This window comes from Ornithorhynchus anatinus, chromosome 12, assembly GCF_004115215.2.
Source record: "Ornithorhynchus anatinus isolate Pmale09 chromosome 12, mOrnAna1.pri.v4, whole genome shotgun sequence".
Taxonomy (NCBI): Eukaryota; Metazoa; Chordata; class Mammalia; order Monotremata; family Ornithorhynchidae; genus Ornithorhynchus; species Ornithorhynchus anatinus.
The window spans coordinates 34,182,450-34,196,506 of NC_041739.1; the positions used below are offsets into that span (position 1 = coordinate 34,182,450).

Below are 14,057 nucleotides of genomic sequence, written 5' to 3' on the forward strand. Positions count from 1 at the left end.
CAACTACTGTAGGCTATTGTATATGGAGGAATAGGCTCAAAGAACATTCCTAAAATACAGTCAAATAATAATACAACAGTACTTTCGGGACTGGGTTGGCAGGCCATGGAAAATGACGGGCTTTTGAGGGGCGTTTTGTTTTGTGAAGTGTTCCGTTACTTTCTATTTTGGACCAGTTCTGAACTCGATCACTTGTCGTCCACAAAGTGGTGGGCTCTATTGTCTCAGACAGTGGTGAATTCGGAAGAAAGGACCCTAGGACTTCTCATCAGCAATTTTATAACCTTGAAGTTAATTCCCATGGATTTTCTTTTGGAACGGCCTCCTTGGAGAGAATCTGTAGAGGAAATCCCTAACAGATGCGGCACTGGGTAAATTATAAAGTTCATGTTTTATTAATGATAATAATACTTGTGGTATTCATTTGGCTCTTACTATGTGCCGGGCACTGTACTAAGCACTGGGGAGGATGCAAATTGAGTCAGACACAGTCCCTGTCCCAAATGGGGCTCACGGTCTTAATCCTCATTTTACAGATGGGGTAACGGAGGCAGAGAGAAGCCAAGTGATTTGCCCCAGGTCACACAGTAGACAAGTTGTGGAACCAGGAATAAAACCCAGGTCCTTCTGACTCCCAGGCTTGTATTCTATCCATTAGGCCACACTGCTTCATTTTGTATTACTATTAATAAAAGTAATGATGATAATGATAATAGTTAACAGCACGGTCTAGTGAAAAGAACAATCGCCTGGAAGTCAGGAGACCTGGATTGTAATCCCGGCTCTGCCACCAGCCTGCTGTGTGACCTTGGACAAGTCACTTAATTTCTCTGTATCTCACTTTTCTCATCCGTATAATGGAGACAGGGACTGTTCAGCCTGATTATCTTATCTACCTTAGTATTTAATACATATGCATGGCACATAGTAAGCACTTAAATATCATATATCATAATTTGTTAGGGTTTACTATATGCAACAACACTGTAATAAGCACTGAGGAAGATAGAAAATAATCAAGACAGACACAGTCCCTGTCCCGCATGAGGCTCACATTGTAAGTGGGAGGGAGAACAGGAATTAAGTCCCCACCTTACAGATGAGGAAACTGAGGCACAGAAAAGTCAAGTGACTTGCCCAAGGTCACACAGCAAGGAAGTGGAGTCAAGACCAGAACCCAGCTCCCCTGACTCCTAGACCCATGCTTATTTCCACTGCCATGCTGCTTTTTTAATGCACAAGTTTTTTGATGAACAGCAAGTCTATCTTTTTTTTTTTTTTTTTTTTAGATGTTGTGATGATAAATCCTTCCGGCCAGCAAAATGACAAATCTACCCTTGTCTAGGAAGTGTTCATCTTGGAGGGGGCGGTCAGCTGCTTTGGGCAACAAATTTCTTGGGACCCAGGAATTCCCATCCTTGGAGGAGAATTACCAGGACGGGTCAGCACCCTCTCCCCAAGACAAAGTTCATGCTGTCATCGGAGGAATTCAGGAATCATTAAGAATCACCGCAACTTCCCACCTCAGCACCATCCCCGTTCAGCACCATCCCCTCTCAGCACCATCCCCCACTCAACACCGTCCCGCCTCACCTTTGTCTCTCCTCAGCATCATCCCACCTCAGCTGTCCCCAGGCCCCGCATCCTTTCAGGACTGCACAACCAGTTAGGCATAGAGTAGATGCTTACAGATATTTAGAAGATGATAATATCCCAAGACCCTCCCCTACAAAGCCCCCATTACCCCTTTTTCCTCTCCCTTCTATCACCTGTACACTCGGATCTGCATTCTTTGAGCATATACACACTCAGCCCCTGGCCCTATTTAGTGATTTCTTCTCCTTGTGGTAGGAAGGTTGCTTTAGAGTACCAGCCCGAGTGAGCCAGCTACCAATTAAAACAGGTCTCTGTGGTCATAACCTCATTTGTTGTGAGGAGTACTGCCAGTGCCCACTGAGATAAAAACAGCCCTCTCTAGTTACTTATCCTTCTCTCTCATAAACTGTAATTAAAACTGAATGTAAGCGGGAAAGAAATAAAACTGAGCATCAGGATTTATAATATTATAAATGATTCATGAGGCTCACCAGTCAAGTATTTATGTAATAGCAAATTCTATATCACATTATTCTTTTTTCCTTGAGGAGCAATACCTTTTCCCTAGTGCCTGGCACAGAGTAAACACTTAACAAATAATAAAAATAATCACTATTATTATTATTAAATCCAGAGGTGGGGGGGGGGTGCTGGGAATCAGACATTTTTCCTTAAATGAAAAGCCTGGAGACAAGTGTGCCCACGTAAGAAGGAGCTTTCAACAGCCTAGTCACTTATAAGGCCGCACTAACAAGGTATCTCAGAGGAATCATTAAAGCTGAAGTTATGACATCAGAATCAACTTTATGTTGGTTACTTTTAATCTTAGTTAGCCCAATCAGTTCTGTTAGCCCAATCGGTCAATCAATCGTAATTATTGGGCACTTACATGTACACAGCACTGGTAAGCGCTTGGGAAAGTACAATATAACAGAGTTGGTAGACACATTCCCTGCCCACAGCGAGCTTATAAGTCTAGAGGTGGATACAGACGTTAATAGAAATACATAAATTACAGATCTGTACATAAGTGCTTTGGGACAGAGGGAGGGGTGAATAAAGGGTGCTAAATCCAAGTGCAACCGCAAACCGAAAAAAAATCAACTAATGCATTTTTGTTATCCAAGTTAGGTCCTTTGCACTGTCTAGACAGATGCAACAAAACCATAACCAGACATGGGGTGTGGGGCCTTAAGGTCAGAGGCATGTCACTTTAAATACCACTGCTACTATAACTATTATTGTCATTTAAGAAATGGTCATATTTTGGAAAAAAAATTGGTGAAAAAAGAAATTATGGACAAAACTGCAAAACATGAAAAGATAGGTAAGGATGTCAAAAAGGACTTAAACCTCAAGTACAGCATCTTGTTTTGACAGGCATTAAACCAATACCTTTTTGGCTATTAAAGTCCTGACAAGCATAGACTTAAAAGCAAATGCATCACTAATACAATATACCTTTGCAGCACTGAAAATAAATACCTCTTGAGTGGAAATAAAAGGTGCATTTACTACTGAATTGATTTCCTAAACATGAAGGCATAGACACGTATAGACACACAGGATCCAAGAAGAGTTCACAGCATTAAGTGCGAGGTATCATAGATGGGTGGTCAGTTAACCACATTTACTGTAACTGGCATTAAAACACTGACTTCCTGCAAAAGAGCAGAACGCCTCCCTACTAAATGAGCATTACAAAGACCAAGCGGTTAAAGGCAACAGAGAGATTTCAGGTTGAAAAAAAAATCCAAAATCAGTATCAGGAAAGATTACTGAAAAATTGGAAGGAAATGTCTTAAATAATTGGAGATCATTTAGCAAGTGAGTAAAACCATAAAAGGATTTGGGGCAGAAAAGGATGAAATGGCTCAGAACTAATTAGGTATTGGAATGTCTCAGGACCTGGTGTTACTTCTCCACTCTGCTACACTTGACTCTTTCATACCCTAGTGCAGTGTTCTGCACACAGTAAGCGCTGGATAATATGACTGACTTGGAACCGTTTACATTCTTCCTAAATGCAAAATCTGGACTCTATTCCAGGATTGTGGATTTGGCCCTTTGAAGTATTTCTCACTGAGCTGATAAAACGGTGCCCCTTGGGGCTACCCCTGTTTTGAATTGCGGGAGTCAGAACAAAGAGGAATGGAAATGTGTCATTTTTTCTTAGCCTGTATTGCACCCACTTTGGTGTTGCAGGTTGAGAGTGGGATCGGATGGGGTATATTTTTGGACTTAGAGTCACTTTTAGAAGACTATTATGTATCCAGATCAGTGCCCTCTTGGGCAGATTCCTAGGTGGGTATATGTGTGGGTGGGTGAGAGAGATATAGGTCTCTTCCAGGGTCTGATCTGCTCCTGTGAGAAGGTCCAGAAGTGCAGACTTAAGAAAGCTCACTCTCCTTCATGTACCTCACATATCCAAACCTCACTAACTCCTGTACCTCCTCCCTCCTCCATCCTCTTATCTGTAATTTATTTTAATGTCCACCTCCGCTAGATTGTAAACTTCTTGAGGGGAGCAGCAGCATGGCATAGTGGATAGAACACAGGCCTGGGAGTCAGAAGGGTTCTAATCCTGGCTCTACCACTTGTCTGTTGTGTGACCTTGGGCAAGTCACTTCATTGCTCTGGTCCTCAGTTGCCTCTTCTGTAAAATGAGGATTGAGACTGTGAGCTCCATGTGGGACAGGGACTGTGTCCAACCTAATTTGCTTGTATCCACCCCAGCGCTTAGTTTAGTGCCTGGCATATAATACGCACTTAACAAATGCCATTATTATTATTATGTCTCCTAATGCTACTATGCTCCTTCAAGCACTTAATTTGGGGTTCTGCGCCCAGAAGGCACTCAAGAAACACAACTGCTTGGTTAATTGCACCTGTTTTGTTAGGTGAAGGGTCAAATCCTTCCCTGCTCCTCAGCACTGCCTTTTCTTTCAGGGTTTGCCATGCCAGGAGAGCGATGTATCCTCTCTCAGTCCCTTCCCTTCCCTTCTGTCGGAGCAGCTGCTGTCTTGTCTGACAAAGGCATTTGCCCAAATTCTGCTGAGGCAACGGAGGAGCTGAGAAGGAGGGAGAAAGGAAGTGCCCATTCTCCGCTAGGATGACAGCATTTTGGTGGAGAAAGGGGAAAGGGAAGAGAGGCTGAATCTTTCAACGCCAAACAGTCCTCCCCGAGCAACCCCAGATCACCCCTACTCTCCACCTGAGTGTCTGTACAAAGGGTGAGGAAAATCGTTGGGGGAGGGAGAAGGAAGGCACCTCTGAATTCATCCTATTCTTTTTAAAGGGAAATAAGATCATGTGAAAGATGAAAAGAAATTCATCCATATAGGTAAAAGGAGTGAAAGGAAAGGGTCTAATGAATGGACAGGAACTCAATCATATTTAATCAACGGTATTTACTGAGCACTCTACTAAGCACGTGAGTGAGTACGATATAAGTGAGGCGGTAGACACATTCCCTGTCCTCAACAAGGAGAAAATCAGAAAGGGAAGAGGAATAAGAAAGTGGAGAAAAGTTTAACAAGATTTGAAAGGAGGGCAAAATGGGATCTGGAACAAGAAGCAGGAAACTATTGGACTCGGGATAGGGATGACACGTTGAAAGGAAATAAGTAGGAGAGTAGAGGGGCAAGAAATGAGAGCGAATGCTGTTTGGAGTAGTGGATGGGGTCAATAAGTGGAAGGCTTTTGGGTGGGTGGGTGGTTGTGTTGAGGAGAGGAGGAGATCTGTAGGAGACTGTGCACAGAATACTGGACTGGGTATGTGTTTTTTCCTAAAGTTAAGCACAATACATTAATCCTCTCAGAATACCGACTAACCCTAATTTTTAAAAAAATTCTACATGTGAAGTGCTTACTATGTGCCAGGCACTGTACTAAGTGCTGGAATAGATACAAGATCAGTAGGTTGGACACAGTCCCTGTCCAATATGGGGCTCACAGTCTTATTGCCCATTGTCTAGATGAGGTAGCTAAGGAACAGAGAAGTTAAATGACTTGGCCACGGTCACACAGCAGACAGGGTAGAGTCGGGACTTTAAGATCATAACAGGCAGGGAACGTGTCTATGATCTCTGCTATATTATACTCTCCCAAAACCTTAGTATAGTGCCGTAGAGAGAGAAAGTGCTCGATAAATATGATTGATTCATTCATTCAATAGTATTTATTGAGCGTTTACTATGTGCAGAGCACTGTACTAAGCGATTGAGGGATAGGAACCTAAGTGAAAGTGCTTGGACTTTTACCCAGAAAAAAAGAAGCATCAAGAATATTAGACTGTTTTATCAGTTGTCCAGTCTCCTGGAACAATTATTTTACAAGTGTTACAACAAAAGAACAGCCTGACACCACCATAATTCCATGAGCAGGGTAGTGTCACTGGAGATGCCAATGTAATCTCTTCAATTTGTTTTGGGAGAAATTATGATTTCTCTCAAAACATGTCAAAAATTGAATCTCAGTCCTCTAGACAGCTTTTTTGGGGAAGGGAACAAATCTAGTAGTAGTAATAGTATTTACGAAGCACTTCCAGTGTGCTGAGCACCATAATAAGTGCTGGGAAAGAATACATAGGTGCGAATGACACAGTCCCTGTCATTCAGGGGGCTCACAGTCTACAAGATATCTAACAGCTCTGTCATATCCTACTCTCCCAAGGGCTTAGCATAGTCCTCTGAACACAGTAAGCACTCAAATACCATTGATTGATTGAGTGAAGTGCAAACATTCCATCCTTAACTTGTAGTGGGAAATAAAGGACGATCTTTTCTCAACTCATCCTAAATCCTTTTTCTTCTTCCTAATATGGATGATGTTTATCGAACTACTACTTCTTTCCTGGAAGTAAGTCCTTTTGACTAGTAGAGCATTAAAAAAAAAATATTCCGAGTCATGATATGCTGGTTGTGGTCAGGGAACACGACTATCAAATCTGTTACACTGTACTCACCCAAGTGCTCAATACAGTGCTCCACACACAGTAAGAGCTCAGCAAATATGATTGACATTTCATCCCCAAACCTATTTCTACAAGAAGCCAAATTAAAACCACACCCTCAATAAAGTCAAATGGGAATGGGATGAATCATTTTTACCGGTGAATCTTCAGAAATCTCATCAGGTCGCTAACATTTGGGAAAATGACTGTTGGACTTCTGTTAGTTCTGAGTATCACGGGGTCTATCTCTCCTTCGTTTATATAAACATACAGGTAATGGAACTCTCACCCTGAAACAACTTTTGCCACACAAAAATACACCATAAATAAGAACATTTGGGGACGCTCTCCATGACACAAATTATTTTAGGGCATTCAAATTTCACTTCAATGGTTTCTCATTAATGACATATGGGAATGTCATGCAGATTCACCTTACCTGACCATTTGCCCATCCACAAGCAGAGAATTTACTACCTTGGATATTGTTTCTCCTGGCAGCCTGGCTCTAAAATGAATTAGGGCTAGGGCAGTGGGGTTTAAGAATATGCCCACTGATCAGTGATTTATTTTCACAGGTACTCAGCTGATGGCAATCTTTATCTAACACTCCCTATCTCTCCCCCCTCCTTACAACTGCCCAGATTTAGGACTGGGTTTTCAAAGAAAAATACACCACTATCAGATATATGATTGCCTGTCTCCAAAAGGATCTATTCCCATGCTAATGGGGAACAAATGTCTAGAAAACAAGATCTTTCCATTCACCCCTCTTCCACACCTTTCTGACTTTTCTGCTGCATATGCACAAAAACCCAGGAATTTAAACTATATTGAAATAGCGAGGTACAGTGAGGCAAAGCCCCTTTTTCCTTTCTCCCATGCTGGGCAAGAGAATTTAGCCACCTGAACCCAGCCAAAGAACATCCTTTTGGCCACCTCTGAATTGCCTTTATCTTTTGCAGGATTGCAACATTATCTTACTGTGATTCCAGAAGGATTTCCCAGTGATTTGTATCCCTATGTATTTAGAAACAGGTACAAATACACTAGCACAAACTATGCAAATCTAAGGCAGCTTTGTGCTCCTCTTGGATTTATTTGCAGGCAGCATATTATCAGACATCTAGAAATAATATCATAAATTATTTTTAAACAAATGTAATTTCAGTATTATTGAAAGGGGGGAAAATGCCCAGCCACATTCATCACATTTTATCATCACACCAATTCTGAAACTTGGACCATTTTAAACTGGAATCCTACCTTTTATCCAGGAAGAAATCCTGAAGAAATAGAGCTTAAAGCTTTTAATTATAAAGCGTCTACTTCAGAGGAAGGGCTTACTAAGATCTGTGATGCTGCGGCAGCTTGCTAGAAGCAGCAGGCAGGGGACAGAGAAGTGTTGAAATTGGGTGGGGCTGAAGAGTTTTCATCTTTTTTTTCCCACACTGCTTTTCCCGCACTGTTTTTCCCTGGGATCAGCAGCTGGGAATCTAAGTGGATGTGTGCAAGTGAATTAGGGTGTAAAAATTATTCACCGTGCCTTGTGGGTTCCCCGAAAACATGTTAGTTATCCATCTAATCCATCAAAAGATCTATCACATATCATATAGGAGCTAAGTAAAAATCACAAAAATATCAATCGGCGGGGGGAAGGCGGGGGGCGGGGGGGCAGGGAGTAGGATCCTATTTCTTCTGTCATAACAGTCTTTCTTCCTCCCACAGAATACACTTAGAATCCAGCTGAAAGGCACTGGCTGTCTAATCATCTCAAGGCCAGTAGAGATCAGAGGCATCTAGCCAAAAAATCCCCTCTCACACCACTGCCCATTTGCTCTGCACAAGATCCCCTTCCAAACCTCATTCAAAAAATAAAATGATTTATACCGCGATCAGGCTAGACATGGAGCTATCTGTCAAAAGCAACAGCAGCATCCCTCATTTATGTGAACCTCCACAATAGAAATATTTAACCACATGCAAGCATTATAAGCCGTGTTTCCTTAATGTTCTCAACAAACGATAAGCCGTTCCTGCATGCCTTTTTTTTTTTCCCTCGTTTGAGACACAGCTACACTTACTAAATGAGCTTAACCTCAGGCATCCCTAGTTGTTAGACCATTCCTGTAGACTCTTTACACACATACATGCACACCACAGACAAACCCATCTGGGTTTCTAAAACATTACCTTCTTGGGTTTTTTCCTTCTCTGGCTACTGCCATTGAACTTCTCTCCACTGTCGCTTTTCTGAGCCACCTCTTCGTTTATCATCTTGAGCAGTTTTGAAAGAGGGGAGCTTTGCCATTAAACCTTCTCAGCTGTACAGACCACTAGTGAATATGTCACTTTACTGGAGAGAAGGAGGAGGAGGAGGAGGAGGAGGAGGAGAAGGAGGAGAAGGAGGGGTGGGGAAGGGGTGCGCACTGGGAGGGTAAGTAGATGATGTTGCCATGGCAGCAGCTGCCACAACTGTTTATCTGACTGCATTGTTAAATCTGATTCAACCAATTACTACCGGAGCCGGGTCCACAATGAGGAAAGCACTGAAACAAGAACGCTGGCGAATAGCAAGATTTGAGGACTAGTTTAGTCGGTATCTGACATCCCCTTCGCTTAGACAAAGTATAAAACCACAACAAAACCCTCGCATAATGTCTTCCCTTCATATATTAAACAAAGGGCAGATACGATGGATAGAAGAGAATCGTAATGATTAAGAGCCTTTTTCAAGCCCAATCCGGTCATATTTTATCCAAGGAATAGGGTGGTTTGGGATTGCAGCCAATCGGCTATACTAGATTTTCTTAGGGAGAAAGTCAACTCTTTTATCCGCTAAAGAATTTCAAATTATTCGCTCTTCTTCCTATGGAAAAAAGAGGCAAATTAATTTGAGGCAAGAGTTCTTCTCTTTTAACTCTGGGTTCGGGAAGAGAAGCATTATTTATTTAGTCCAAACATGGAACTGTGTTTATCATTTCCTCTTGAAAAACAGGTAAGGAGATGCACAGATATGTACTCCAACAACCTCTCTTCATTCCCTCTTCCTAAGAGTAAAATGGAAATATGGTACATCGAATATCTAAATGAACTGGTAAAATATCACTATTAGGCTCAGTCCAGTGATTCTCTCTCATATTTCCGCATTAATCGTCACTACCGATTGCCAAAAGAGCATATTCTTTGGCCAGGCATGGCAGAAACTCTGCAGAGACATGTGGAGGGGAAGGAGGAGGAAGCCTGGGCTCTTTGGCTGCACTTGGACCCCTAACATGGTAGCCTTAGCTGAAACTTTGCAAGCACCAATGAGTCAATCGATCGTATTTATTGAGCGCTTACTGTTTGCAGAGCACTGCACCAAGCGTTTGGGAGAATACAACACCGCACAGGCTAGTGAATAGAGCACTGGCTTGGGAATCGGAAGAATCTGGGCTCTAATCCTGGATCTGCTGTGTGGCCTTGGGCACGTCACTTATCTGGGCCTCGGCTGCCTCATCTGTAAAATGGGGATTACGACTGTGAGCCCCACGTGGTACAGGGACTCTGTCCAACCTCCTTAGCTTGTATCTACCCCAGTTCTTAAAACAGTTCTTGACATATAACAGGCGCTTAAACACCATTATTAGTATTAATAATTTAACAGATACAGACCCTGCCCACAATGAGTTTACAGTCTAGAGAGAACCACCAACCATTGCTGCTTTGGTGGTGATTCTACAGAAAGTGGAGCCAAAGCTGTAGTGCCAGCAGCCTATAGCAACCACGACATGGTACAAAGCAGCCCCTCTCCCACCCCTTCCATCTTCAGGGTTGTTCCACGGCAGCCCCACTGATCTGAGGGCTAGGCTGTGAAAGATGGAAGTGGGTGACGGTGGTTTAGGAGGGATTCTTCCTCCTGACATAATCCTCCCAGCCAAACAATAATTATGGTATTTGTTAAGCACTTACTGTGTGCCAGGAACTGTACAAAGCACTGGACACTCTACCAAATGCCTCATAATAATAATAACAACGGTACTTGTTAAGGGATTACTATGTGCCAAGCACTGCACCGTTAAGCGGTGGGGTAATCAAGTTAATCAGGTTGGACACAGTCCCTGTCCTACCATGGGCTACCACTCTAAATGCCCATTTTTTACCAATGCGGTAACTGCAGCTCAGAGAATTTAAGCGACTTGCCCAAGATCACAGAGCAGACGTGGTGGAGCCAGGATTAGAACCCAGGTCCTTCTGACTCCCAGGCCTGTGCTCTATCCACTAAGCCATAAGGCTTGGGCAGAGGAACGGAGGCCAGGGACAACAAGACCTTTCTTGTATATAAATCAACCTTCACAGTCATTTTATATATATTATATAAACAAATTATATTCCCATTGAAGACTTTAACTCCATCCCGTTCCCATTTAGCTTTTTCCGGCTCAGTCTATCCAAGGTATAATAATACCTTCAGTCGCATTTTGGGGAAAGCACTTCAAAATCCCACACCAGATATATTTTGTTAAAGTTTATGATCACAGTGAAGAATAAAAATCTGCCACTGTAAAGACATGTAAATACTGAATATATTCTGCCAGAACGTGGCTATTCGACATCAAAAAAATTTAGCCAGTGTTTCAGTATTTACCACACATTTGCATTTGAGGCCTAATCTGTTAAGGGTGATGCACCATGCCAAATTCTAGGTAACATCAGGGGCAGCTGAATAATTTTCAAAGATATTAGGGTGAAAGAGAATAGGGCCCACGATCAGAGGACGCTGAGTGGTCTGTTGTTTTTGGACCAATTCTGTCATATTGTATTCCCCCAAGTGCTCAGTACAGTGTTCTGAAACACTGTAAGCACTTGATAAATATCATCGATTGATTGATCGGTCCCCTTGGTGAAGCACAGCCAGGCGGGACCAGGTCAAATAGGGCATGGAAGAATTGCAAAAATGAACGTTTAATTCCCAGTCATAGTAAAGCATCCCTGCCTTTCTCACCTTCCACTCCCACTATGGGCCAGGAAAAGTTCTCCACATTTGTTCCATGGGACACGTGGTCTAAAGGCAGAGACTCGGATTGAGGCTGATTTCGCTATGAAGAGCCCCACTCTATTGTATTAAACTCTCCATCAGTGTTCTAGCAATATTACAAAATTGGGTACTTAAATGCCAAATTGGAAAATGATATAATTGGGACAAATTTTCTTTCAACAGATGACTCACTGTGCTTTCAGGGATAACTTCAAGAGGATGTAATTGAGTGCATTTGAAAGGGTCTGGTCTGTAAGCTTGCTGTGGGAAGGGAACTTGTCTCCCAACTCCGATATATTGTACTATCCCAAGCGCTTAGCTTACACCAAGGATTTCCCCTTTTCTCTGCAGCAGAGCTAAAATAGGCTACAGCAGCAACAGGCCTCAAAAATCTAAAAATGTGGCCACAACCTATACACTAAAATATCCATTACAAGGTAATGTGCACCCATTATATTTATTTTCTTTAGGCCATGGTGGTACCAGTACGCTATTTATTCTCACATCAAGCAACATGAGTTGAAAAGTGTCCCGAGTTCTTCCAACAAGATCTTGTTTTCCTGGGTGATGACAGAGCTAAGTCTTAGGGGTACTCTGCACATAGTGTTAGGCATTCAATATATATCACTGAGATAATTATTATTATTATTTTTGGTATTTGTTAAGCGCTTACTATGTGCCAAGCACTGTTCTAAGCGCTAGGTAGGGACAAGGTAATGAGCTTGTCCCCGTGGGGCTCACAGTCAATCCCCATTTTTCAGATGAGGAACTGAGGCACAGAGCATAATAATAATAATGTTGGTATTTGTTAAGCGCTTACTATGTGCCGAGCACTGTTCTAAGCGCTGGGGTAGACATAGGGGAATCAGGTTGTCCCACGTGGGGCTCACAGTCTTAATCCCCATTTTACAGATGAGGGAACTGAGGCACAGAGAAGTTAAGGGACTTGCCCACAGTCACACAGCCGACAAGTGGCAGAGCTGGGATTCGAACTCATGAGCCCTGACTCCAAAGCCCGTGCTCTTTCCACTGAGCCACGCTGCTTCTCCAAGGAAGTCCTCTTCTCCAGAGAAGTTAAGTGACTTGCCCAAAGTCACACAGTTGATAAGTGGCAGAGCCTGGATTAGAACCCACGGCCTCTGACTCTCAAGCCCGGGCTCTTTCCAATGAGCTACGCTGCTTCTCTGGCTCCTAGATTAATAGCTCCTCTTTGGCTAATCATGGTATTTGCTAAGCACTTACTAGTTTCAAGCACTATTCTACGAGCTGAGGTAGATACGCATTAACATAAACCTGAATGTTGAATTCTTTATGTCCTTTCTCCAGCTGTACAAGACAAAATATTATGCCATTTGCTCAGCTCAAATATGGGGCACGGGGTGGTCATACCAGTGGGTTCTTCCTTCGACCCTGCAGGTTTAAAATTGCCTATGGAGACAATGACATCTTGGCTTCAGAAACCTGGTCAGGTACGTGTAGAAATTGGATAAGACACACTAGAACCCAAGGACAGGGTCTAAAACTCACGTCTGGTGGATGGGGAGAAATCCTGTGGGGATGGAATGTGTCTACCAACTCCGTTTTATTGGACTCTCCCAATTGCTAGGTTACAGCGTGGCCTAGTAGAAAGTCCACGGCCCTAGGGGTTAAAGGACTTGGGTTCTAATCCTAGCTCTGCCACTTTTCTGCTGTGTGGCCTCGGACAAGTCGCTTCACTTCTCTGTGCCTCAGTTCCTACACCTGCAAAATGAGAATCTGCAATACCTGTTTTCGCTCCTAATTACAATGTGAGCCCTACGTGGGACCTGATTAACTTGAACCTACCCCAGTGCTCAGTACAGTGTTTATTACAGAGTAAGTACTTAACAAATATCACAATTACTATTATTATTGCTGTTACAGTGTTCTGCATACAGTAAGTGCTCAATAAATACCACTGATTGATCGATTGATCAAGAAGCTGCTGCGGAGCTGCTGGGAGCAAGGGAAAGGGGAGCTGACATTTCAAAAACTGGTAATAAAACCAGAATAAGTCTACATGATTACTCATAGGGGTTCAAGGGTAATAATAATAGTAATAATGGTATTTGGTAAGTGCTTAATGTATGCTCGGCAATGTACTAAGCGCTGGGGTGGATACAAACAGATCAGTTTGGACACATTCCCCGTCCCACATGGGGCTCACAGTCTTAATCCCTATTTTACAGATAGGGTTTAATCCCCATTTTACAGGTAAGGTAACTGAGGCCCAGAAGAGTGAAGTGACTTGTCCAAGGTCACACAGCAGACAGGTGGCAGAGTCAGGATTTGAACCCAAGTCCTTCTGACTCCCAGGCCCCTGCTCTATCTACTGCACCATGCCGCTTGTCTAAACTGTCCAAGCCCACCCCAAACCAACAAGCTCATTCCTCACAGTGTCCATGGGCTGACAGGAGCCTGCAAGGGGATCTCCTGACCAAGTTTATAACCTGGTCTATTCTGAGCTCTAGC

The 14,057-nt window shown here is 42.9% G+C and overlaps 1 protein-coding gene across 11 annotated transcripts in view; it reads right to left on the reverse strand.

Annotated features, from left to right (window-relative positions):
* ANK2 (ankyrin 2) overlaps nt 1–14,057 on the reverse strand; it is a 576,252-nt gene that overhangs the window by 309,023 nt on the left and 253,172 nt on the right. For 5 of the 11 annotated variants that reach the window (XM_039913792.1, XM_039913801.1, XM_039913796.1 and 2 more), the window contains exon 1: nt 8,744–8,898. The exons of 2 other annotated variants lie outside the window; for them this stretch is intronic. In XM_039913792.1, coding sequence (XP_039769726.1) covers nt 8,744–8,827 — 84 coding nt within the window. In that variant the 5' untranslated portion in view covers nt 8,828–8,898. Of the gene's footprint in view, nt 1–8,743; nt 8,906–14,057 lie in introns of those variants that run through there. 4 more of the 11 variants (XM_039913779.1, XM_039913780.1, XM_039913759.1 and 1 more) reach the window with 3 other exon arrangements.